Here is a 24832-nt window from a genome sequence, read left to right as displayed (position 1 = left end):
GGGGATGATGCAGAGAGAGCCTTGCAGTTAGGGACAACCACAGACCTGGCAAGCAGCATGAGGGCAGGCATTTGGTCCAACACAACTGCAAGCCCATGGAAGACCAATACAGGCCCCTTATTAGCAAAGGGACAAAATTCTGCCCACAATAGGCAAAGTAGGTCATTGTAGCCAACTGGACTGAAAGCAACTGAGACTCAGCCACAATATTTGGCCACACACAACACAAATAGGAGATACTCCTGAAGTGCCTGGTTCAGGTGAATAGGGAACATTGTGGTACAGGGCAGCACAGGACATCTTCTTCATTAGGCCACTACTCAGGAGATATAACTGAATTTCCTAAGACATAGAAGTAGAGACAGACAAAATAGAGAGACAGAGGAATATGTTCCAAATGAATGAACAGGACAAAACCACAACAGAAGAGCTAAATGAAAAAGAGGTAAACAACATGCCTGATAGATAATTCAAAGCAATTGTCATGAAGATACTGTACTTGAGAAAAGAGTGGAGGATTTCAGTGAGACCTTCAACAAAGAGAGAGAAAATATTAAAAAGAACCAATCAAAAGTGAATAATTCAATAACTGAAACAAAAAATACACTAGAGGAAATAATTGCAGATTTGAAAAGGTAGAAGGATGTGTCAGTGAGCTGGAAAACAGAGTAAGAGAAAGCAACCATGTTGAACAGAAAAGAAAAAAGAATAATAAAAAGATGATAATGGGTTAAGGGAACTCAGTGACATCATCATGCATAATAAAATCTGCATTATAGGGATCCCAGAAGACAAAGAGAGAAAAGGGGGCAGAGAATTTATGTGAATAAATAATAGCTGAAACCATATCTAATCTGGGGAAGGAAACAGACATCCATATCCAGGAGGCACAGAGATTCCCCAACACAATCAGTACAATAAGGTCCATGCCAAGATACATAATAATTAAAATTGCAAAAAGTAATGACAATGATATAATTTTAAAAGCAGCAAGACAAAAGAACATTACCTACAATGGGAAAGTCCATAAGGCTGACAGCTAATTTTTCAGCAGAAACATTCCAAGTCAGAAGTAAGTGGCATGATATATTCAAAGTACTGAAAGGGAAAAATCAACAACCGTGAATACGCTTTCCAGCAGGGCTAGCAGTCAAAATATAAGAGGAGATAAAGAGTTTGTTAAAGGAGGTTATCACCACTAAATCAGCCTCACAAGAAATGTTAAAAGGATTTTGGGGGTGGAAGGAGAAGGCTATAATCAGGAGTAAAAAAAAAAAAGAAGAAGAAGAAGAAAGGGAAAAATTACACTGGTACATACAAACAATAAATGTAGTAAATTAAACACTTATAAAACAAATACAGAATTTAAAGCACAAAAGAACTGAAATCAATTTATTTTTAAGATTTTATTTACTTATTTGAGAAAGTGAGAGAGAGAGAGCATAAGCCAGGTGGTGGTGGTGGGGACATGGGGAGAGGCAGAATCTCTGCTGAAGAGGGAGCATGATTCAGGGCTCCACCCCAGTACCCTGGGATCATGACCTGAACCGAAAACAGCCAATTAACTGACTGAGCCACCCAGGCACCCTAACACTTAAATCAATTATATCTATAAAAATTAGTCAAGGGTCTAACAAAAGAAAAATGTGTAAAGCATAACACCATACATATAAAAGGAGTAGTAAAAATATAATGCTCAAATTTAGGTGACCATCAACTTAATATAGACTGTAAGGTGTTATATACAAGTCATATATTTTGACTTGTAACCACAAGTCAAAAATATGATCACTGGGTGTTACACACAACTAATGAATCGTTGAACACTACATCAAAAACTAATGATGTACTATATGTTGGTTAACTGAACATAATAAAAATAAATAAAATAAAATCCTTAGAAACCTTAAAAACTCTGTAATGGATACACAAAATATAAAGAGAAATGTATACAAGCATATCACAAAAGAAAGCTATCATACCACAACAGAAAAGAGCAAGAGAAGTAATCGAGAAGAGCTATAAAAACAAGTAACAAAATGGTAATAAGTACCTACCAATGAGTAATTACTTTGAATGTAAACGGACAAAATAATTTGATCAAAAGACTTATGGTGACTAGATGGATAAAAAAAGAAGAACTATCTATATACTGCCTACAAGATGTTCGCTTCAGTCCTAGAAACACAGACAGATCGAAAGTGAAGGGATGGAAAAATATTTACCATGCAGATGGAAGCAAAGAAAGCTGGAGTAGCAAAATTCACATTGAAGAAAACAGACATTATTTTTTTTTTGTAGTTTCAAGTTTTTATTTAAATTCCAGTTAGTTAACGTACAATGTCTATTAATTTCAGGTGTAGAATTTAGTGATTCATCACTACCATTCAACACCCAGTGCTCATCGCAAGCACCCTCCTTAATACCACCGCCCATTTAACACATCTCCCCTGCCCATCTCCCCTCCAGAAACCCTCAGTTTGTTCCCTATAGTTAAGAGTCTGTTTTCTGTAAGTCAATCAGAGAAAGACAATTATCATGTGATCTCACTGATATGAGGAATTTGAGAAACAAGACAGAGGATCATAGGGGAAGGGAGGGAAAAATGAAACAAGATGAAACCAGAGAGGGAGACAAACCATGAGAGACTCTTAATCTCAGGAACAAACTGAGGGTTGCTGGAGTGGAGGGGGGTGGGAGGGATGGAATGGCTGGATGATGGACATTAGGGAGGGTATGTACTATGGTGAGTGCTATAAATTGTGTAAGACTGATGAATCACAGACCTGTACCCCTGAAACAAGTAATACATTATATGTTAATTTTTTAAAAAGAGTCTGTTTTCTGGCTTGCCAATATGTATTTAATTTTCCCCTATGTTCATCAGTTTTGATCTTAAATTCCACATATAAGTGGAATCATATGACATTTGTCTTTCTCCAACTGACTTATTTTACTTAACATAATACTCTCTAGATCTAATCCATGTTCTTGTAAGACTTCCTTCCTTTTTATGGCTGAATAATATTCCATTGCATGTGTATATATATATATATATAAAACTTTGTGTATATATACCAATATCTTCTTCATTCATTCATTAGTTTATGGATATTGGATATTTGGGCTCTTTCCATACTTTGGTTATTGTGGATAATGCTGCTATAAACATAAGTGTGCATGTATCCCTTAAAATCAGTGTTTTTGTATCCTTTGAGTAAATACCTAGCAGTGCAATTGCAGGACTGTAGGGCAGCTCTATTTTTAACTTTTTGAATAGCCTCCATTTCCCAGAGTGGCTGCACCAGTTTGCATTCCCACCAACAGTACAAGAGGTTTCCCCTTTACCCAAATTCTTGCCAACATCTGCTGTATCCTGTGTTGTTCATTTTAGCCATTCTGACAGGTGTGTGGTGATATCTCAATGTAGTTTTGATTTGTATTCCCCTGATGATTAATGATATTTAGCATTTTTCATATCTGTTAGCCATCTGTATGTCTTCTTTGGAAAAATATATATTCATGTTTTCTGGCCATTCCTTAACTGGATTATTTGGTTTTGGGGGTAATGGATATGAAAAGTTCTTTATAGACTTTGGATACTAACCATTTATCAGATATGTCATTTGCAAATATCTTATCCCAATTCCTATGGCTACCTTTTATTTGTATTGGTTATTTCCTTTGCTGTGCAGAAGCTTTTTATCTTGATGAAGTCCCAAATTTATTTTTGCTCTTGTTTCCCTTGAGTAACGAGACATTATCTGGTAAGAAGTTACTATGGCTGATGTCAAAGAGCTTACTTCCTGTATTCTCCCCTAGGATTTTTTTAAAAGATTTTATTTATTTATTTGATGCAGAGAGAGAGAGATCACAAGTAGGCAGAGAGGCAGGCAGAGAGAGGGGGGGAAGCAGGCTCACCGCTGAGTAGAGAGCCCGATGTGAGGCTTGATCCCAGGACCAGCAGACCATGACCCGAGCTGAAGGCAGAGGTTTAACCATCTGAGCCACCCAGGAATCCCTCTTCTCTAAGATTTTGATGGTTTCCTGTCTCATATTTAGGTCCTTCATCCATGAGTTTATTTTTGTGTATGTGATATGAAAGAGGTCCAGTTAATTTTTTTGCATGTTGCTGTCCTGTGTTCCTAATATCATTTGTTAAAGAGACTGTCTTTTTTCCTTAGATATTCTTTCCTGTTTTCTCAGAGATTAGTTGGCCATATAGTTGTGGGTCCATTTCTGGGTTTTCTGTTCTTCCCCATTGATCTGTATCTGGTTTTTTGCCAGTACCATACTGTCTTGATCGCTACAGGTTTGTAGTATATCTTGAAGTTCAGAATTATGATGCCTCCAGCTTTACTGTTCCTTTTCAAGATTGCTTTGACTAATTGAGGTCTATTGTGCTTCCTTACAAATTTTAGGATTGTTTGTTTTATCTCTGTGAGAAAGTTTGGTAGTATTTTGATGGGAATTTCATTAAATATATAGGTTATTTTTGGTAGTATAAACATTTTTAACAATATTTGCTTTTCCAATCCACAAACACGGAATGTTTTTCCATTTCTCTGTATCCTCTTCAATTTCTTTCATCAGTGTTTTATGGTTTTCAGGATACAGATTTTTACTTCTTTGGTTAGGTTTATTGCTGGGTATCTTATGGTTTGGGGGGCAGTTGTAAATGGGATCAATTCCTTGATTTCTCTTTCTGCTGCTACATTATTCGTGTATAGAAATGCAACAGAGTTCTGTACATTGATTTTGTGACTTTACTAAATCCGTGTGATTGCTGGCAGTTTTTTGTTATATATTTTGGATTTTCTACATAGAGTTTCATGTTGTCTGCAAATAGTGAAAGTTTGACTTCTTTATGATTTGAATGCCTTTTACTTCTTTTTGTTATCTGATTGTTGAGGCTAGGACGTTCAGTACTATGTTAAATAACAGTGGTGAGAGTGGACATCCCTATCTTGTTCCTGACTTTGAGGAAAACTCAGTTTTTCACCGTGGAGGATATTAGCTGTGAGTTTTTCATATATGGCCTTTATTATGTTGAGGTATGTTTCCTTTAACCCTACTTCGTTGAGGGTTTTTATCAAGAATGGATGATATACTTTGCCAAATGCTTTTTCCCCCTGTGTCTATTGAGAGAATCATATGGTTCTTATCCTTTCTTTTATTAATGTGGTTTGTCACATTGATTTCTGAATATGGAACCACCCTGGCAACCCAGGAGGAAATCCCAGCTGATTATGGTATATGATTTTAAAAAAAATTTTTTTATTTTTTCAGTGTTCCAAGATTCATTGTTTGTGTACCACACCCACTGCTCTGTGCAATACATGCCCTCCTTAATACCCACCACCAGTCTCACCCACCTCCCCACCCCCTCCCCTCTAAAACCCTCAGTTTGTTTCTCAGAGTCCACAGTCTCTCATGATTGGTCTCCCCCTCCAATTCCCTACCCTTCATTTTTCCTTCCTTCACCTAATGTCCTCCATGCTATTCCTCAATTTAAGCAAAACTATATAATAATTGACTTTCTCTGCTTGACTTATTTCACTCAGCATAATCTTCAGTCCCATCCATGTTGATGTAAAAGTTGGATATTCATCCTTTCTGATGGCTGAGTAATATTCCGTTGTATATATGGACCATATCTTCTTTATCCATTTGTCTGTTGAAGGTTGTCTTGGCTCTTACCACAGTTTGGCAATTGTGGACACTTCTGCTATGAACATTGGGGTACTACATCTGTATCTTTGGGGTCAATACCCAGTAGTGCAATTCAGGGCCATAGGATAGCTCTATTTTTAATTTCTTAAGGAATCTCCACACTGCTTTCCAAAGTAGCTGCACCAACTTGCATTCCCACCAACAGTGGAAGAAGGTTCCCCTTTCTCCACATCCTCTCCAATACTTGTTGTTTACTCTCTTGCTAATTTTGGTCACTCTAACTGGTGTAAGGTGGTTTCTCAATGTGGTTTTGATTTGAATCTCCCTGATGGCTAATGATGATGAACATTTTTTCATTTGTCTGTATCCATTTGTATGTCTTCTTTGGAGAAGTGTCTGTTCACGTCTTCTGACCATTTTTGGACGTGATTATCTATTTTTTAGGTGTTGAGTTTGAGAAGTTCTTTATAGATCTTGGATATCAGCCCTTTGTCTGCAGTGTCATTTGCAAATATCTTCTCTCATTCCATGGGTTGCCTCTTTGTTTTGTTGACTGTTTCCTTTGCTGTGCAGAAGCTTATGATTTTGATGAAGTCCCAAAAGTTCATTTTCACTTTTGTTTCCTTTGCCTTTGTTAACATGCCTTGAAAGAAGTTGCTGTGGAAAATGTCGAAGAGGTTACTGCTTATGTTCTTCTCTAGGATTTTAACAGATTCCTGCCTCACATTGAGGTCTTTTATTAATTTCTAATTTATCTTTGTGTATGGTGTAAGAGAATGGTCGAGTTTCACTCATCTATACATAGATGTCCAATTTTCCCAACACCATTTATTGAAGAGACTGTCTTCTTTCCACTGTGTATTTTTTTCCTGTTTTGTGGAAGATTATTTGATGATAGGGTTGTGGGTCCATAACAACTCTTATGTTGTGGGCTCTCTACTCTGTGAACTAGAATTTAAAAGAACAATTAAAAAGATATTAGTTGGGTTTGAAAAAAAGCATATAAAACAGTGGAGAATCCCTTACTGGAGTAATAAAAGTACTAAAATCTAATCAGACCAAAATTTTAAAATGATATTACTGAGGTGCAGTAAAAAAATGGAGGCTCTAAGTACTAGGATAAGTGAGGCAGAAGAGAAAGTGATATAGAAGACAAAATGATGGTAATAAAGAAGCTGAGAAAAAAAGAGAAAAACAAGAGGTCCTTAATCTACAGGCTGGCAGCAGACCTGTTCTCAGAGACCAGGCAGTCCTGAAAGGACCAGCATGATATATTCAATGTGCTAAATGGGAAATATATGCAGCCAAGAATTTTACCAGCTGTCATTCAGTATAGAAGGAAAGATAAAGAGTTTTCAGGACAAACAAAAAGTAAAGGAAATTGTGAACACTAAACCAGCCCTATGAGAAATATTAAAGGGATCCTTTGAGCAAAGAGAGAGCCCAAAAGTAACAAAGACCAGAAACAAAGGGAGACAGTCTATAGAAACAGAGACTGTACAGGTAATACATTGGCACTAAATTCATATCTATCAATAATCATTCTAAATGCAAATGGACTAGATACTCTAATGAAAAGACACAATATATCAGATTGGATTTAAGAAAGAAGACCCATTGATATGCTGCCTAGAAGAGATTCATTTTAGACAAAAAAATCACCCTCAGTTTGAAAGTGGATGGGGTGAAGAACTATTTATCATGCTAATAGACATCAAAGGAAAGCTGGAGTAGCAATCCATACATGAGACAACCTAAATTTTAAACCAAAAATTGTGTTAAGAAATAAAGAAGGACACCATATCATCATAAGAGGATCCAACAAGAAGATCTAACAATTGTAAATATTTATGACCCTAACTTGGGAGAAGCCAATTATTTAAGCCAATTAATAACAAAATTAAAGAAACACTTTGATAGTAGAGGACTTTAACACCCCACCCAGAGCAATGGACAGATCATCTAAGCAGATCAACAAGGAAAAAAGGGCTTTGAATGAAATACGGGACCAGATGGACTTCACAGATATATTCAGAGCATTTCATCCTAAAGCTAGAGAATACACATTCTTTTCAAGTGCCCACAAAACATTCTCCAGAATAGATCACATACTGGGTCACACATTAGGTCTCAACTAGTACCTAAAGACTGAGATTATACAATGCCTATTTTCAGACCATAACGCTTTAAAACTTGAACTCAATTATAGAAGAAAATTTGGAAGGAGCACAAATACATGGAAGTTAAAGAGAATCCTACCAAAGATTAATGGGTCAACTAGGAAATTACAGAAGAATTTAAAAAAAAATACATGGAAACAATTGAAAGTGAAAACACAACAGTTCAGAACCCTTGGGATACAGAAAAGGCAGTCCTAAGAGGGCTGTATATAGTAATACAGGCCTTCCACAAGAAGCAAAAAAGTCTAATATACACAACTGAACATTACACCTAAAAGAGCTGGGAAAAGAACAGGAAATAAAGCCTAAATCCAGCAGGAGAAGGGAAATAATAAATATTAGAGCAAAAATCAATGAATTAGAAATCAAAACAGTAGAACAGATTAATGAAACTAGAAGTTGTTTCTTTGAATGAATAATAAGATTGATAAACCCCTAGCCAGACTTATCAAAAAGAAAAGGGAAAGGAACCAAATAAATAGGATCATAAATGAAAGAGATCACAACCAACACTGAAGAAATACAATTATAAGAACATATTATGAGTAATTATGTACCAACTAATTAGGCAATCTTGAAGAAATGGATGTATTCCTAGAAACATAACCTACCAATACTGAAACAGGAAGAAATGGAAAACCTGAACAGTCCCATAACCAGCAAGGAAAGTGAATCACTGATCAAAAATCTCTGAACAAACAAGAGTCCAGGACCAGATGGCCTCCCAGCTGAATCAATACCTATTCTTCTGAAGCTGTTTCAAAAAACAGAAATGGAAGTAAAACTTCCAGTCTCATTCTATGAGGCCAGCATTAGCTTGATCCCAAAACCAGACAAACACCCCACAGAAAAGGAGAATTACAGACCAATATCCCTGATGAACATAGATGCAAAATTTCTTACTAAGATACTAGCTAATAGATCCAACAGTACATTAAAATGATAAGTTACCATGATCAAATGGAATTTGTTCCTGGGCTGCAAGGGTGGTTCCACATCTATAAATCAATGTGATACACCACATTAATAAAAGAAAAGACAAAAACCATATGATCCTTTCAGTAAATACAGAATGCTTAGAAAAAGCATTTGATAAAATACATCTTTTCTTTATTTTTAAGATTTTATTTATTTATTTGAGAAAGACAGAGAGAGAGGGAAAGCATGAACAGGGGGAGGGGCAGAGAGAGAGAGAGGTACAAACAGACTCCCTGCTGAGCAGGGAACTTGTCACAGGACTCCATCCCAGGACCCTAGGACCATGACTTGAGCTGAAGGCATATGTTTAACTGACTTAGCTTTCCAGATGCCCCCTACAGCATCCTTTCTTAATTAAAACTCTGCAATGTAGTGATAGAGGGAACATATCTAATATCATAAAAGTCATATAGGAAAAACCCACAATAGGGGTCCCTTGGTCACTCAGTGGGTTAAGCCTCTGCCTTTGGCTCAGGTCATGATCTCAGGGTCCTGGAATTGGGGCCCACATCAGGCTCCCTGCTCAGCAGGGAGTCTTCTCCCCATCCATCTCTCTTTGCCTGCATTTCTGCCTACTTGTGATATCTGTCAAATAAATAAATAAAATCTTTTTTTAAAAATCACAATGAATATTATCTTCAGTAGGGAAAAACTGAGAGCTTTTCCCCTAAGATCTGGAACATGGCAGGAATGTCCACTCTCACCACTGTTGTTCAACATAGTACTGGAAGGCCTAGCCTCAGCAGTCAGACAAAAATAAAAGGCATCTGAATCAGTAAAAAGGAAGTCAAACTTTCACTTTTCATGGAGGCATGATACTCTATGTTGAAAATTCAAAAGAGTTCACCCCCAAATTTCTAGAATTCATACAGGAATTCAGCAAAGTGGCAGGATATGAAAATTGGTGCATAGAAGTCAGTTGCATTTCTATATACTAGCAATGAGGCGGAAGAAAGAGAAATCAAGGAATTGATCCCATTTACAATTGCATCAAAAACCATAAGATACCTAGGAATAAACCTAACCAAAGAGGTAAAGGATCTATACTGGAAGAACTACAGAACACTCATGAAAGAAATTGAAGAAGACACAAAAAGAGGTAAGAGCATTCCATGCTCATGAATCAGAAGAATAAACATTGTTAAAATGTCTATACTGCCTAGAGCCATGTATACTTTCAATGCCATCCTGATCAAAATTCCACTGGCATTTTTCAAAGAGCTGGCATAATCCTAAAATTTGTAGGGAACCAGAAGAGACCCCAAATTGATAAGGAAATGTTGAAAAAAGAAAAACAAAACTGGGGGCATCATGTTACCTGATTTCAAGCTTTACTACAAAGCTGTGATCACCAAGACAGCATGGTACTGGCACAAAAACAGACACATAGACTAGTGGAACAGAATAGAGAACCCAGATATAGACCTACAACTTTATGGTCAAATAATCTTTGATAAAGCAGGAAAAAATATATGCTGGAAAAAAGTCTCTTCAATAAATGGTACTGGGAAAATTGGACAGCAATGTATAGAAGAATGAAACTTGACCATTCTCTTACACCATACACAAAGATAAACTTGAAATGGATAAAAGACCTCAACGTGAGACAGGAATCCATCAGAATCCTAGAGGAGAACATAGGCAGTAACCCCTTCGACATCAGCCACAACACCTTCTTTTAAGACGTCTCCATAGGCAAAGGAAACAAAAGAGAAAATGAACTCTTGGGACTTCATCAAGATCATAAGCTTCTGTACAGCAAAGGAAACAGTCAACAAAACAAAGAGGCAACCCACGGAATGGGAGAAGATATTTGCAAATGACACTACAGACAAAGGGCTGATATCCAAGATCTATAAAGAACTCCTCAAACTCAACACACACAAAACAGATTATCACGTCCAAAATGGGCAGAAGACATGAACAGACACTTATCCAAAGAAGACATACAAGTGGCTAACAGAAATATGAAAAAAATGTTCATCATCTTTAGCCCATCAAGGAGATTCAAATCATAACCACATTGAGAAACTACCTTACACCAGTTAGAATGACCAAAATTAACATGACAGTAACAGCAAGTGTTGGAGAGGATGTGGAGAAAGGGGAACCCTCTTCCAATGTTTGTTGGGAATGCAAGTTGGTGCAGCCACTTTGGATAACAGTGTGGAGATTCCTTAAGAAATTAAAAATAGAGGGGCGCCTGGGTGGCTCAGTGGGTTAAAGCCTCTGCCTTCAACTCAGGTCATGATCTCAGGACCCTGGGATCGAGCCCCACATTGGGCTCTCTGCTCAGCAGGGAGCCTGCTTCCTCCTCTCTCTCTCTGCCTGCCTCTCTGCCTACTTGTGATCTCTGTCTGTCAAATAAATAAAAATCTTTTAAAAAAAGAAATTAAAAATAGAGCTACCTTATGACGCTGAATTGCACTACTGGGTATTGACCCCAAAAATACAGATGTAGTGAAAAGAAGGGCTATCTGTACTCCAAAGTTCATAATAGCAATGGCCACAGTCACCAAACTGTGGAAAGAACCAAGATGCCCTTCCACAGACAAATGGATAAAGAAGATATGGTCCATATATACAATGGAGTATTAGGCCTCCATCAGAAAGGATGAATACCCAACTTTTGTATCAACATGGATGGGACTGGAAGAGATGCTGAGTGAAATAAGTCAAGCAGAGAGAGTCATTATCATATGGTTTCACTTACTTGTGGAGCATAAGGAATAATACAGAGGACATGGGGAAATGGAGAGGAGAAGTGAGTTGGGGGAAATTGGAGGGGGACACAAACCATGAGAGACTGTGGACTCTGAGAAACAAACCGAGGGTTTTAGAAGGGAGGGGAGTGGGGAGATGGGTGAGCCTGGTGGTGGGTATTAAGGAGGGCATGTATTACATGGAGCGCTGGGTGTGGTGTATAAACAATGAATCTTGGAACACTGAAAACAAAATGAAATTTTTAAAAAAAGAAAAAAAAAGAAAACAAAACATATGAAAGACCTAAATGTAAGACAGCAATCCATCAATATTCTAGAGAAGAACAGAAGCATCAACCTCTTTGACCTCAGCTGCAGCAACTTCTTGCTAGACATGTATTTGAGGGCAAGGGAAACAAAAGCAAAAATGAACATTTGGGATTTCATCAAGATAAAAACTTTTGCTCAATAAAGGAAACAGTTGACAAAACTAAAGGCCAACCTACAGAATGGGAGAAGGTATTTGCATATGTCTTATGAGAGAAAGAGGTAGTATCCAAGATCTATAAATAACTTATCTAACTCAACACCCCCCCCCAAAAAGACCCAGTCAAGAAATGGGCAGGAGACATGAAAAGACATTTCTTCAAAGAAAACATACAAATGGGCAACAGACACATGAAAAAATGCTCCACATCACTCGACATCAGGAAAACACAAATCAAGCCACAATGATACCACCTCACAGCAGTCAGAATGGCTAAAGTTAACAACTCAGGAAACAACACATGTTGGTGAGGATGTCGAAAAGGTCAACCATCTTATACTGTTGGTGGGAATGCAGACTGGTATATCCACTCTGGAAAATATTATGGAGGTTTCTCAAATAGTTAAAAATAGAAAAACCCTATGATCCAACAAATGCTCTACTAGGTATTTATCCAAGGTTACAAACTTAGTGATTTGAAGGTGCCTGTGTACCCCAGTGTTTATAGCACCAATGTCCACAATACCCAAAATATGGAAAGAGCCCAGATTTCCATTGACAGATGAATTGATAAAGAAGAGGTGATATATATATATATATATATATATATATATATATATATATATAGCCATTTGGATGGAACTAGAGGGCATTTAGTCTAAACAAAATAAGTCCACCAGAGAAAGACAAATATCAAATGATTTCATTTATATGTGGAATTTAAGAAATAAAACAGATGAACATAGGGAAAGAGAAGTAAAAATGAAAGAAGATAAAATCAAAGAAGTGGATAAAGCATAAGAGACTCTTAACTATAGGAAACAAAGTGAGGGTTGCTAGAGGGGAAGTAGGTAGGGGGGATGGAGTAACTGGGTTATGGCATTAAGGTGGACACTTCATGTAATTAGCACTGGGTGTTATATGCAACTGATGAATCACTAACTTTATCTCTGAAACTAATAATACACTATATGTTAATTAATTAATTGATTTCAAATAAAAAAGAACACAATGGAATATTAGCCAAAACAGAAATGGGATCTTGCCATTTGCAATGGCGTGGATGGAGGTAGATTATTGTGCTAAGTGAAATACATCAAAGAAAACAAATACCATGATTTCACTCATATGTGGAATTTAAGAAACAATAAATAAGCAAAAGCAGAAAGCAAGGGTGAGACAGACAGAAATGAAGAAGAAATCTTAACTATAGAGAACAAAGTGATGATTATCAGAGTGGAAGTAGGGGGCAGATGGTAAGGAGTATACTTGTTGTGATGAGTACTGGGTGATATATGGAATTGTTGAATCACTATATCATACACCTGAAACTAATATCACACTGTACGTTAACTATATTGTAGTTTAAAAAAAAGAACTTGGAAGAAAAAATAACTTGTAGAGCTTCAGTTTCTACTTATCTCAAATTAGTATAGCATTGTCTCTCCTAGAGCTATTATGAGAAATAAATGAGAAATAAAGTGTATAAGAGCATAGCAGAGGGCCTTTACCTCTTTCATTGCTTAAATCTTTCTCTTAGCTACCAGTCACCAGTGTAATGCTTTCAGGGCTTCAAAAATGTAAGTTAATACTTTAAGTTCAAAGCCCTTCTTTCCCTCTAACTTAGCTTCCATAATTCTTTTCCCTTAGAACCATGTAGGCCTTAATAGGTAGAATAATCTTCTAGTCCTTAGATTGATCTGAGGCACGCTCATTAATGCCTGAGTTGTTTCATGATTATTTCACCTTTCACCTCCTTTGCACTTCTGGGCACCTCTTCAGGGCCGCAGAATGTGTTTGTGATGGCAACATCTCACCTTTCAATCAAAGATTTGTCTACTTATTAAATTTTTCTGGTGGATGGCCATAATGTGTCTTGAGCAATGGGTATTTTTCTAATTCACATAAAGTCTCCATGTAAACTAGAAGTAGTCCTGGAGCACCTGGGTGGCTCAGTCCATTGGGGTCTGCCTTCAGCTCAGGTCATGATCCCTGGGTCCTGGATGGAGCCCCATATCAGGATCCTTGCTCAGTGGGGAGTATGCTTGAGGATTCTTTATTTCCCTCTGTGCCCCTTGCCCCCACTCATTCTCTCTCTCTCTCGCAAATAAATAGATAACATCTTTAAAAAAATAAACTAGAGGTAGTCCTGTACTTCCCTATGCCAAACTTGCTTCAGGCACTGGTTCTATACTTATTAGTTCCTCCTTGCTCCACCTCTTACAGCACCATAATGAGAAGTTTCTTTTAGAGATCAACTAGTTTGGGGGCCCTCAATGTTAAAAAGTTTTCAGTAATGAGAATATGCCATCTTTTTACAGCATCAGGATTCCCACAAGTCTCCATTCCTATCTTGGCTTCTACTATTTAATCTCTATGTGACTTTGAGCAAGTAACAATTTTTCTGGATCTCAGTCTCTTTATCTGTAAATGGGACTAAATGAGGTATTGGAGAGGCTCAAATGAGATAATGTACATACAGTGTGTGTAATGTGCCCACCAGGTGGTAGTACTGTTTTTATTTTTCATTCTTTCACCCAGTTATCACTCTAGCTATAATGCCAGATCTCCTGGAAAGGATTCAGGCTCCTTCCACTTCATGCTTGGCTCATGATAGATACTCCACAATGTTTGTTTCCTTCCCTTAGTGTCAGGGGACCCGACAACTTCATTGTGGGTCCTGTTTCAATTCCCAATGACCTGAATTCTAGAAGTACAGATTGTACAATGTCTCTGGATCTGATTCTCATAACCTATATATTTGTGGTCAGGGCTGAGCCCTTTTCTGCCTTTGTCACAGCAGGATTGTCCTGGCTCTTTAGACTCATTTCCCAACACATTTTGTGATGTCTTATTTATTACAGGAAAAATAATGTGATCTTTTCCTGGACATAAATACACCCTGGACAGCCAACCAAGGACTAATTTACAATTAAGCATGAAATAGCCAGTAGCAGGATAGGGCTTCTTTCTATCACCCCTGTAGGATTTGTCTACCCTTTTACTGAGTGCATTTGAGGAAGTACCATAAAAACAATTGTAATGGCAGTAGGATTAAAAAAAAGGTAGGAGGGAGAGTAAAAGAAAGTGAGGGAGAATGGAAAAGAGAGTTGCTCTCCAAAATATCCTAAGGGGTGCTCAAAAATGTGCAGATACCCTAGCTATATCTCCAGGAGCATAATTGTCATAGGAAGAAAAAGCATCTGTCAGACCTCAATTCATAGGACTCCTCCAGACCTGGCTGTTGGCAACTGCACAGGGCAGAGGAGTTGGAACTGTTTTTGGCATGAAACTCCTGTATGAGAACAAGTTTGGGGGGAACTGAGCCAGTTATGGGAACAACATAGGGTAGTAGTAGTGGTCAGGATGGCTAGTTACCAGGACAAAGGACATAATAGTTTCCAACCAAACAGGTTACACTGCATTGAAGAATCTAAGAGTCAAGTGGGAGATAACATTTGGGGAGATTTTGAATGACAGAGCATGATCTGCCAGCTCTGAATGGGTATAGGGAAGATTCTATTCCTGGATAGCAACTGAGGCAGCTGTGCTACCATCATCACCACCACCACCACCTCTTCTATGACTACTTCGGGTTACTACTTCTATGACTATGACTGGTTACTATTAATTGAGCATTTATTAAGGGTCAACCACAGTTATTAGGGTGAAATAACTTCCCCATGGTGAGTTAGGCATGAATATAGATAATAGTGTTTCAAATTCCTTCCATAGAATTAGAGGCCAGGGTCTGATATGCAGTGGCTAGCAAAGAAGACACAGGGAGCAATAGAGAAAATCAGCCTTTATTGTGTCCTTCTAGATCTTAGCCCCATAAGGGAGACAGAATTCTAAGTCCTGTAGGATGATAGTAAGGGTAGAGAAAAGATAAGCAACAGTTTTGACTGAGGTGGTTCATACCCTACCTACCTCATAACTTTTTTTTTAAGATTTTTATTTATTTATTTGACAGACAGGGATCACAAGTAGGCAGAGAGGCAGGCAGAGAGAGAGGGAGGCAGGCTCACCACTGAGCACAGACCCCGATGCAGGGCTCGATCCCAGGACCCTGAGATCATGACCTGAGCTGAAGGCAGAGGCTTTAACCCACTGACCCACCCAGCTGCCCCCCTACCTCATATCTTAATGGCTCTGGGAACTACAATAGGTTGGTAGCATCATGGGACCTAGATGAAAGTAGCTGAGGAAGCAGAAGCCAGAGGAGTAAGTCTAGGTCTGACAATTCTTGTTTAAATTCAGTACCCACAAGCTTGCCAAAGGCTGGGAAAGGGCCAGCATAGAGAAGATTACTGCCTAGTTTTGTTCTCCAGGACCAGGAAAGCCCTCTTTTGCAGACTTAATTTTAGGTACATTTTTTGGACATTATGAGGGCTTGGGCCTTCAGGAAATGTGCTTCACAGAGAGTCAGAAAAAGTAGTACAACTTCAACACACCTCTCATGTGGACAGAGCATTCCATCTTGACCCCATTCACAAGGACTGACAGTCTCCTGTTCTTCCAGCCTCTGAGAAAAGACTGGACACCTTTGCTTTGTGGTCCATTGGCTCCGTAAAACCCAAGAAGCCTAAATTTAGCATACTCTTTCAGAAAGTTCAGCAGTGTTCACTTGGGTTCCCAGAATTCCAGGACCCTGAGGGCAAGCTTAGAGAATCAAAGGTGCAAGGGACTTTTCAATCAATTTGGCTTCAATGTCTCCTTTCCTCTTTTCTCTGTCTGATGGAAGCCACAGAGGATTAGCCACAGAGGAATTTAACATTTCCTGGCTCTGAGAAATTGGGCAAATGACATAATCATTCTGTGCCTCAGTTTTCTCATCTATGAATAGAGTTATCACCATTACTTACCTCTTAGGAATATCAGGACAAATTCAAAATCAAAATCACATAAAGACATATTTGGCATATAGTATATGCTATATAAATGTTAGCACCTCTGGTCAAGTTATATGGGGTGTACATATCTCATCTTGGGCCTTTGGGGGAAGCTGCTTCCCCATCCTAGATAGAATGAGACCAGTTAAGGAATTGGTCACCAGCATCAAGGTGCCATCTAGGAATACCATCAGCTTCCAGAGAGCCCCCCTTGCACTCCAGCTACCACTTTCTTTGGAGTGTTGTCCAATTGTGTCTGAGTGAATTTGAGAGTTGGGAGAAGTTGAACAGCATCAAGAGTTTTCAACTGCTCATGTAAGTGGGATGAAAATGTTAATTTTTTTCATCCCCAGGATAAAGATCTTGATAATCATGTGTCTTTACGGTGAAAGGTAGGGTTTCTGTAGGTAGCTGCTTCAATGTAAAGAAAAGTTATGACCCCCAAGAATATTTTATGTTCTAATCTTTAGAACTGTAATTATATGGCAAAAGAGATGCTGAAATATGATTAAGGTTACTACTGACTTTAAAATAGGAAGACTACCCTGGATTATCTGTGTGGGCCCAATGAAATCACTCCAATAAAAGAGTAAGCCCTTAACAGAAGAGGCAAAAGAAGTTAGAGAGATGCAAAAGGGGAAGCAGAAAGATTTGACCTGCCATTGTTAGCTTGAATATGGAGAGGGGCACATGTCAAAAACAAAAAATGATGACCTCAGCCATATAACATGGAAATGATTTCTGCCAATAACCAGCAAGCTTGGAAGAAGATTCTTAGCCCCAAATGACAACCAAAGCACCAGCTGCTATCTTGATTTTAGTTCAGCGAGACCCTAAGAAGAGAATCCATCCACACTATGCTGAACTTGAGACCTACAGAAACTGTGAGAGAATAAATGAATGTTGTTATAAGCTGCTCAATTTGTAGTCATCTGTTACAGCAGCAACAGAGAACTAATACAATGCTCTGAGCCTCAATTTGTACCTCTGTCAAATGGTGCAAAATGCCTTGTCTTGTCTAACTTTGGGCTGTTATGAGTACAAAATGATGGATCTAATAGGGCTCTGTAGTTTCAAGTTATAAGACTGTTAGGATATTCTCCAACAGGGAAAAAAAAGGTCCATCTCTCTCTTTTTAAAAAGATTTTATTTATTTATTTGACAGACAGAGATCACAAGTAGGTAGAGAGGCAGGCAGAGAGAGAGGAAGGGAAGCAGGCTCCCTGCTGAGCAGAGAGCCCGATGTGGGGCTCAATCCCAGGACCCTGAGATCATGGCCTGAGCTGAAGGCAGAGACTTAACCCACCGAACCACTCAGGCACCCCCAAAAGTCCATCTCTTTTGAAGCAATTGGATTGAAGCAATTAAAAGCTTAGAGCTGAATTTCCCAGAAGTGCTGAGGGTTTGGAGAGCTGCTTCTCCTCTCCTAGAGAAGCAGTGCAGTATAGACGAAATCAGAAAACCTAGGTCCAAGTTTATTTTTAACTTGCATGTCCTTAGTCATTTTGTGTCACCTCTCTAAGCATCAATAAAATGAGGGTCATCAGCTCTGCTCACCTAAGTGATATGGTTGTGTGAGGCTTGACTGAAATAATGACTGTGAACATGTGATGAGGACAAAATACCCAGATGGAAGGTCTATAACTCCTCCCCAGCATGTGCTCTGATGCTGGAAGCAGATATGATTTGGGTAAAGTAGTCACCCAAAGAAAGTAGAGTTGAACTTTGATCACTTGTTTCTTGCCATTGTCTCTGGTATGTGGCCTTAGACATGTCCCTTCTCCTCTCTGGGTCTGTTTTCCCATATTAAGAAGTTATATTATAACCAGTTGTCTTCAGTTAATAGACATCAGAATCATTTGTAGAGATGAGTGGCAGATGGGAGAGAAGTAGAAGTCCTCTCCCTTTTATATGTCCCCTCCTACCCCAAATAAACTATCGCCTAAAAGCCCAAGTCAGAGCAGTGTACTTTATTAAATCACACAAAATAAGCCCATTTAGGATATAAGATTTGAATCCCAAGTATGTGACTTGAAGCAATTAGTTCTCAAATTTCCAAGTTTTCAAATTTAAAAATTTTCTAGCTAATTTCAAGCTGGTTAACTAGAGTCATGTCCTCCCCACTTCCTTGCAGTTCCCATTAATGTTGCTTTGTCGTGACTGAGATTTCCTCCCAGAATATTCCTTCTTATGTGAACTGAGGATGCCAAATTAGAGCCAGACAAAAACCTATAGATTTGTCCATGTTTTAATTAAATGTAATCTGTAGCAAAACCCACAGTGGAGAATAACAGAATGTCAAAACTTAAAAGGAACTTTGAGACTATCCTGTTTAAAGACACTCACATGTGGAATATAATGAATAGTGCAGAGGATCACAGGGGAGGGGAGGGAAAATTAAATAAGACGAAATCAGAGAGGGAGAGAAACCATGAGAGACTCTTAAATATTGGAAACAAACTGAGGATTGCTAGAGGGGAGGTGGTAGGAAGATGGGGTAAGTGGGCAATGGGCATTAAGGAGGGCACATGATGTGATGAACACTGGGTGTTACATGCAACTGATGAACCATTGATCTCTACATCCAAAACTAATGATGTACAATTTGAGACCTACAGAGAGGGAGGTACTTGCTGAGCATAAAGAGAGTTAGTGACAGAAGCAAATCTGGAACCCCCCCCAAGGCTTCTGAAAGGAGTTCCTTCCACTGCTGCATGTGGTCTTTCCACTGGCTTCAGTGGCCAGAGATTTGAAAAATCAAGTGATTTTCAGTCTTTTTCCTAGGCTGGTTTCACTGTTCTTTGAAGTGGAGAAACTTCATTTGCATGTCATCGAAGTACAGGGCCATGTACAAAGCACTCTAAGAAGCAGTCAGATATGGACACAATCTTTGTAAACACTCCCAACATAACCAGATTGGCCTTATCCACCATTTTTGGTCTTTGCCTCACCCAAAGTCTCCTTCCTCAACTTGCTTTTTTGTTTCAAATGCATTATATCAGCACTTCTCAAAATTTAGTGTACATAGAAATATAGATATCTTATTAAAATAAAGGTTCTGATTACAAATGTCTGTGGTGGTGCCCAAGAATCTGCTTCTAACAAGCTCCCAGGTAATGATGATGCTGAAGGGGATGATGGACCATATTTGGAGTAGCAAGACTTGTAGATGTTGTTTCCACCAGCCTCATTTCTAAGCATCTTCTCTATCTACCATCAGGATTCCTTTACTACTAAGGAGATAGTGTGATGTATTAGAAACAGTAAAGCTTCTGGAGCTTCCAATCTGAATTTTTACCAATCCTTAACTGTGTGATCTTTAGCAAAGTCATTTCACATCTCCCTGAACCACAACTTTCCTTATCTGTAAAATGGGGTTATTAACCATCATGCAGCAATATTGTGAGGCCTGAGGGAATGACAAGGGTTTGATGCAAAGTAGACTGTAGACTGAGAATCCCAGTTATAAAAAAGATTCTGTGCCTGGGTTTCCTTAGAATTGCAAAAGATGAGATGAGCAGTGCATGGTGGCTGCATCATCATGTCTAATAAGCTCAAAGCTTTTTTTCCATGAAAAAATTATAACTGGGTATATGCAACTGATAAATCACTAAATTCTACCTCTGAAACTTATGATACACTGTATGTTAACTTGAATTTAAATAAAATTTTAAAAAACTGCAGATGGACACCATCAATACCGGAGAGTCTGCATATTTTATTGAAAGTCACACGAATGGGCCCCAGGATCTCTTTCTTTTGTCTGATGTTTCCCATAAGAAGTCTTTCTAGCATCTATTAATGTCCTTGGTATCAAGTGCTTCTTTTGCCTGTGAAAATGAAGGCCTTTCTTCATCCAAAACATCTCTTCAAGCTATCTTGCTTCTTTCTGCAATTTTTAAATGCTCCAGAAGCTTTTTGGGCTTGTAGTGTGTAGTGTAGTGTAGCTATGTTAAAACTAGTATCATTGATCTCCTTTCTTTTGAGAGCAATTTTTTTTTTTTTGTCACAGAGATACATCTCCCTCTACTACTTTATTCTACTTTTTACAAAATCAAGGAACTTCTAGAAAAGGGAAGGATATTTCCCCTTGAAAACCAATTATTTTAGAAATACTAGAGTATTTCCATATGATGCTATTTTATTACTGAAGTCAGATGCTGAGTGGCTGGAAAACCTCTCCTCCTTTTTAAAGCAAAAACTTCAATAATATTTTTTTATTCTAAATCATCTCTTAAACTTTTATTTTTTGGTCACCACAGAAACCTTGTAAAGATTTGACCCCAAGACATTAAGTACCAGAGAGGCATCAATACCTTTTTTCCTTCTCAAACTGTATGTGTGGATGTCTTCAGACTCTTGGACTGAAAACACACATGCTACAACCTTAGTGAAGTACATAGACACATATAGGTACCATTTTTTTCTTTGAAAAACAGCTAAGCCAAAGACTTAGTAACTACCAACTAAAAAAATAAATCCTTCATTTCCCAAGGTAAAATTGAATGATCCTTTTAAAAACATTACCACATGGGTATACAGAAGGTGAGGAGAAAGCCCAACTTGGAAATCTCCTCCAGCCCAGTTTTTGTTCCCCTGTAAACTAGACCTGCCCTACTTCCCTTCAAATGCTTGCTTTTTAATATTTTATTAGGCAGAAAAAGTCAGAGTCATCCAGTTCCAATAATGTAGCCTCTGTGTGGCAAAGAGAAAACAGCATGGAGTACAGAGTCAGAAAGACCTGGATTTGAGTCACAGTCCTGTTATTTACTTTCTGTGAGCCCTTGAGCCAGTTACTGTAGCCTCCTGTGCTATAATTCTTTTATCTGTAAACTGAGGGAATAGCATCTACCTGCATTATTGTTGTAAGGACAAAGGAGATTATGTATATGAAGCACATAGAATTTAGTAGGTGCTTAATAAATATCATTGTCAGTTCAAGGTTTATGGTTCATCCATTGCCAGTTTCTCTAACCTGCTGGCCAACATATGCAGATAATTTCCTATACTTGTCACTCTTCAATAATCATCCCATTCCCATAGCCTCTTCTGAATGACTAGTCATCCAAGCCTGGGCCAGGCCAGTCTCATTTCCATGACAGTGTGCCTCACCACAGATTTTCTCTTCAAATTAGAGTGCAAAAGCGGGAAGTTATTGAGGTTCATTTCTGGGCATTCTTTGGGTATAGCCCAGGGCAGGGGCAGAGCTATCCAGCCACTGCTTCCTGGTCTCCAGCCATCCTGGTGGTCCCAACTTTCTAGGCCAGGCTCTTGATCTATATCCCAGGAAACACACAGTAATCTCATGGTCACATTTCTGGAACATCCATTCAACTGGGACTGCAGTGGCTTTCTCTGGTTCTCAATAATCTTTTAATATTTGTAGTGGCCATTATGATATCTCCCCCCTCCACAAGGAAACAAGAGCGAAATGATGTCTCTACCATCTTCAAATGTACTGAAACCCCACTGGCCACTGCTTCTGTGGCCAAAATCTACACACTTACTTGCTTTAATTAGTTATCTAATGGGATAGAGTAAGCAGAGGGGCCAAAACTCTGACAACAGGGATCAACAAGCACTTCCTGTGTGAGGCCAGCAGTCTCACAGCAACTTCATTTGGAGATGAGCCTCAGGTAGAATAGTGATCACTTGGCTCTCTTGCTCTTGGTTCTTATTAACTTGGACTCTGACACCAGGTAGAGCTGAGAGAGTTTTACATGGCCACCTGGGCATGTCTTTATTGGGAACAGCATCAAGTTTCCACTCAATTACTTCCACAAAGGCCTACATGTTACTAATTCACCAATGGGTGATATTGAGTTCAGTCTTAAAAGTGGCTATCATTTTTTAGTAACACTGCTTCAAAGGCATCTCAGAGTTGGTTTGGGCATGTGTGTATTCTCTCTCTTCCCCTTCCTCCGGCTCCCTCTCCTTTCTTCTCTCCTTCTCCTCCCTCCACCCATCTCTATGCTTCTCTCTCAGTTCCATAGTCAGGGTCTTGCTAGAAGGGTCCAAGTAGAAAAGCTCTTTTTCTCATACTTGGCCATATTATAATTTCACAGACTCCAAAGACGGATTATGGCCCAGAGAACATGGGAACACACGCAGTGACACTTTCCCCAGCAGCTTCCCATCAATAAACAAGAATCAGAAATATCTACTCAGATTTCTGAGTCACTGTACCAGTTGTGTTTTAGTTGCTTTCCAATGATTGAAATGGCAAATGGAACACCAGGAGCTTATGCCTGAAAGCTTTCCACTTGATAACAAATATGGGAGGCTCAAGATAGAGGGTAAAAGCCAAAAACACTCAAAATGATGACCACTAAAGCCACCAATCATAAGCTCCTCATTAGACAAGTATCGTATAATGGAAAGAAACTTGTACAGGAGCCCAGGGACCTAAGGACTTGTTTAGGCATGGCTGATAATATTCTCTGCCCCAGTTTCTTCAACAGTAAACTAGATACTTGGACTAAATAATTTTGGAAGGCCCTTCCAATAAAATACTTTATGTATTGTAAAAAGTCTTTTATCTCAAGTGCTGTGGTTCTTAACCTTTATTGGGTCACAGGCCCATCTGAAAATCAGTAGAATGTTATGGAACATCTCCCCAGAAAAGGCATATTGTCATGGAATTCTGCATACCATTTCAGAAACTTCATGGAGTTTCTGAATCCACCAACACTGGGCCAGGGGTTGCTTCTTGGAGGAGATGAAAGAGCTTATCTGCAGAAGGCAAATATGAAGCAACATGCCAGCTGCCTGGCCTCAATCCATCTTAACTATTTTTCCCAGTATTTGACCCAAAAATGGAACTTCTGCAGGACAAATATTGTCTGTCTTTTTAAAAGAACTGTTTTCAGCTTTTGTTTCTTTCTTGATTTCTTAGAAATTAAGCTGTTGGGGGAAAAATGGGAAGAAAAATAATCCAAACAGACCTAGGCTTCAACATGCAAAATATTCTTTGCAGATTTGTCCTAAGTGGTTGTATGTAAAAACAGAAAGGCCACCATCCTGAGTTCACAAGAAGAAGTTGTGGTTGGTATCACACATACTGTCTGACCCAAAAGGAGCAGACAGTTCTTGGCAATATACTACAGTGCCAGAGCTCCAACCTGGTGCCAGGGTCATTATCTTCAGTAAGAGACATGTTAAGATTCACCAATGTTTGACAAACATTCCTACACTTCTACTTCCAAGGCAAGCAATGGCCCCAACTCAAGTAGCTTTTAATTCAGGGCAAGAATTCTGAGATCAGTCTTTAGTCCCAATATTTCAGAGTTTGATGGTCTTTTGAGGAGACAGGAAATTCAGAGAAGAGTTGAAAACTAAGCTCCTTTCTTCGACTCAGGTTAGTAGATAGCTTGGTTTCTGCAGTCTGGCTTGAGGGACTTTAGCCATTCACAATCATATAGGAGCTCAATATAGACCTTCAGAGGGAACAAAGACAGAATACATAAGAGAAATAAATCTGTGTCTAAGATATGTGCCCCTTATTTTATAGCATCCTAGAGCCTGAAGTTGCAGGGCCAAGAAGGAGGTGCTCTCTTCAGTACAAAATGACTCAGCACAGAAGAGTTTGAAGAAGACCCTTCCAGAACCTGTGAAGGGTCCTCTGATGCCAAGGATTGTAAAACCTGAAAAGGAAAGAAGAGAGTAGGTAATTGGCTAGGACTGGTCAAGTACTTAACAGCCACTGAGAAGTGAGGCCTGTCTTGTTAGGTAGCTAATTATATAATTGGTAGCTAATATTCTGAGCAACAGAGGTTGGCTAGGAAAAGACCCTTAAAACTCAGACCCCCCCCCCTCAAAAAAAAAAAACCCTCAGATCCCATGAAACAGGCCTAAGATGTTGCTATAATCAGGGCTGGAAACTGTGTCCATTTGACCTCAATTCTAATCCCCCAAAAGTCT

At 38.8% G+C, this 24832-nt stretch overlaps 1 protein-coding gene across 4 annotated transcripts in view; it reads right to left on the bottom strand.

Moving 5' to 3' along the window:
• Positions 1-24832, bottom strand: part of OPHN1 (oligophrenin 1) — a 559535-nt gene that overhangs the window by 2926 nt on the left and 531777 nt on the right. For 2 of the 4 annotated variants that reach the window (XM_047715714.1, XM_047715715.1), the window contains one exon: positions 20587-24555. The exons of 1 other annotated variant lie outside the window; for it this stretch is intronic. In XM_047715714.1, the coding sequence (XP_047571670.1) occupies positions 24483-24555 (73 nt within the window). In that variant the 3' untranslated portion in view covers positions 20587-24482. Of the gene's footprint in view, positions 1-6467; positions 6622-20586; positions 24556-24832 lie in introns of those variants that run through there. One more of the 4 variants, XM_047715716.1, reaches the window with a different exon arrangement.

The sequence above is a fragment of the Lutra lutra genome, chromosome X (genome assembly GCF_902655055.1).
Source record: "Lutra lutra chromosome X, mLutLut1.2, whole genome shotgun sequence".
Taxonomy (NCBI): Eukaryota; Metazoa; Chordata; class Mammalia; order Carnivora; family Mustelidae; genus Lutra; species Lutra lutra.
The sequence above is the reverse complement of the archived record's forward strand: the minus strand, read 5'-3'. Positions and strand labels throughout refer to the sequence as shown.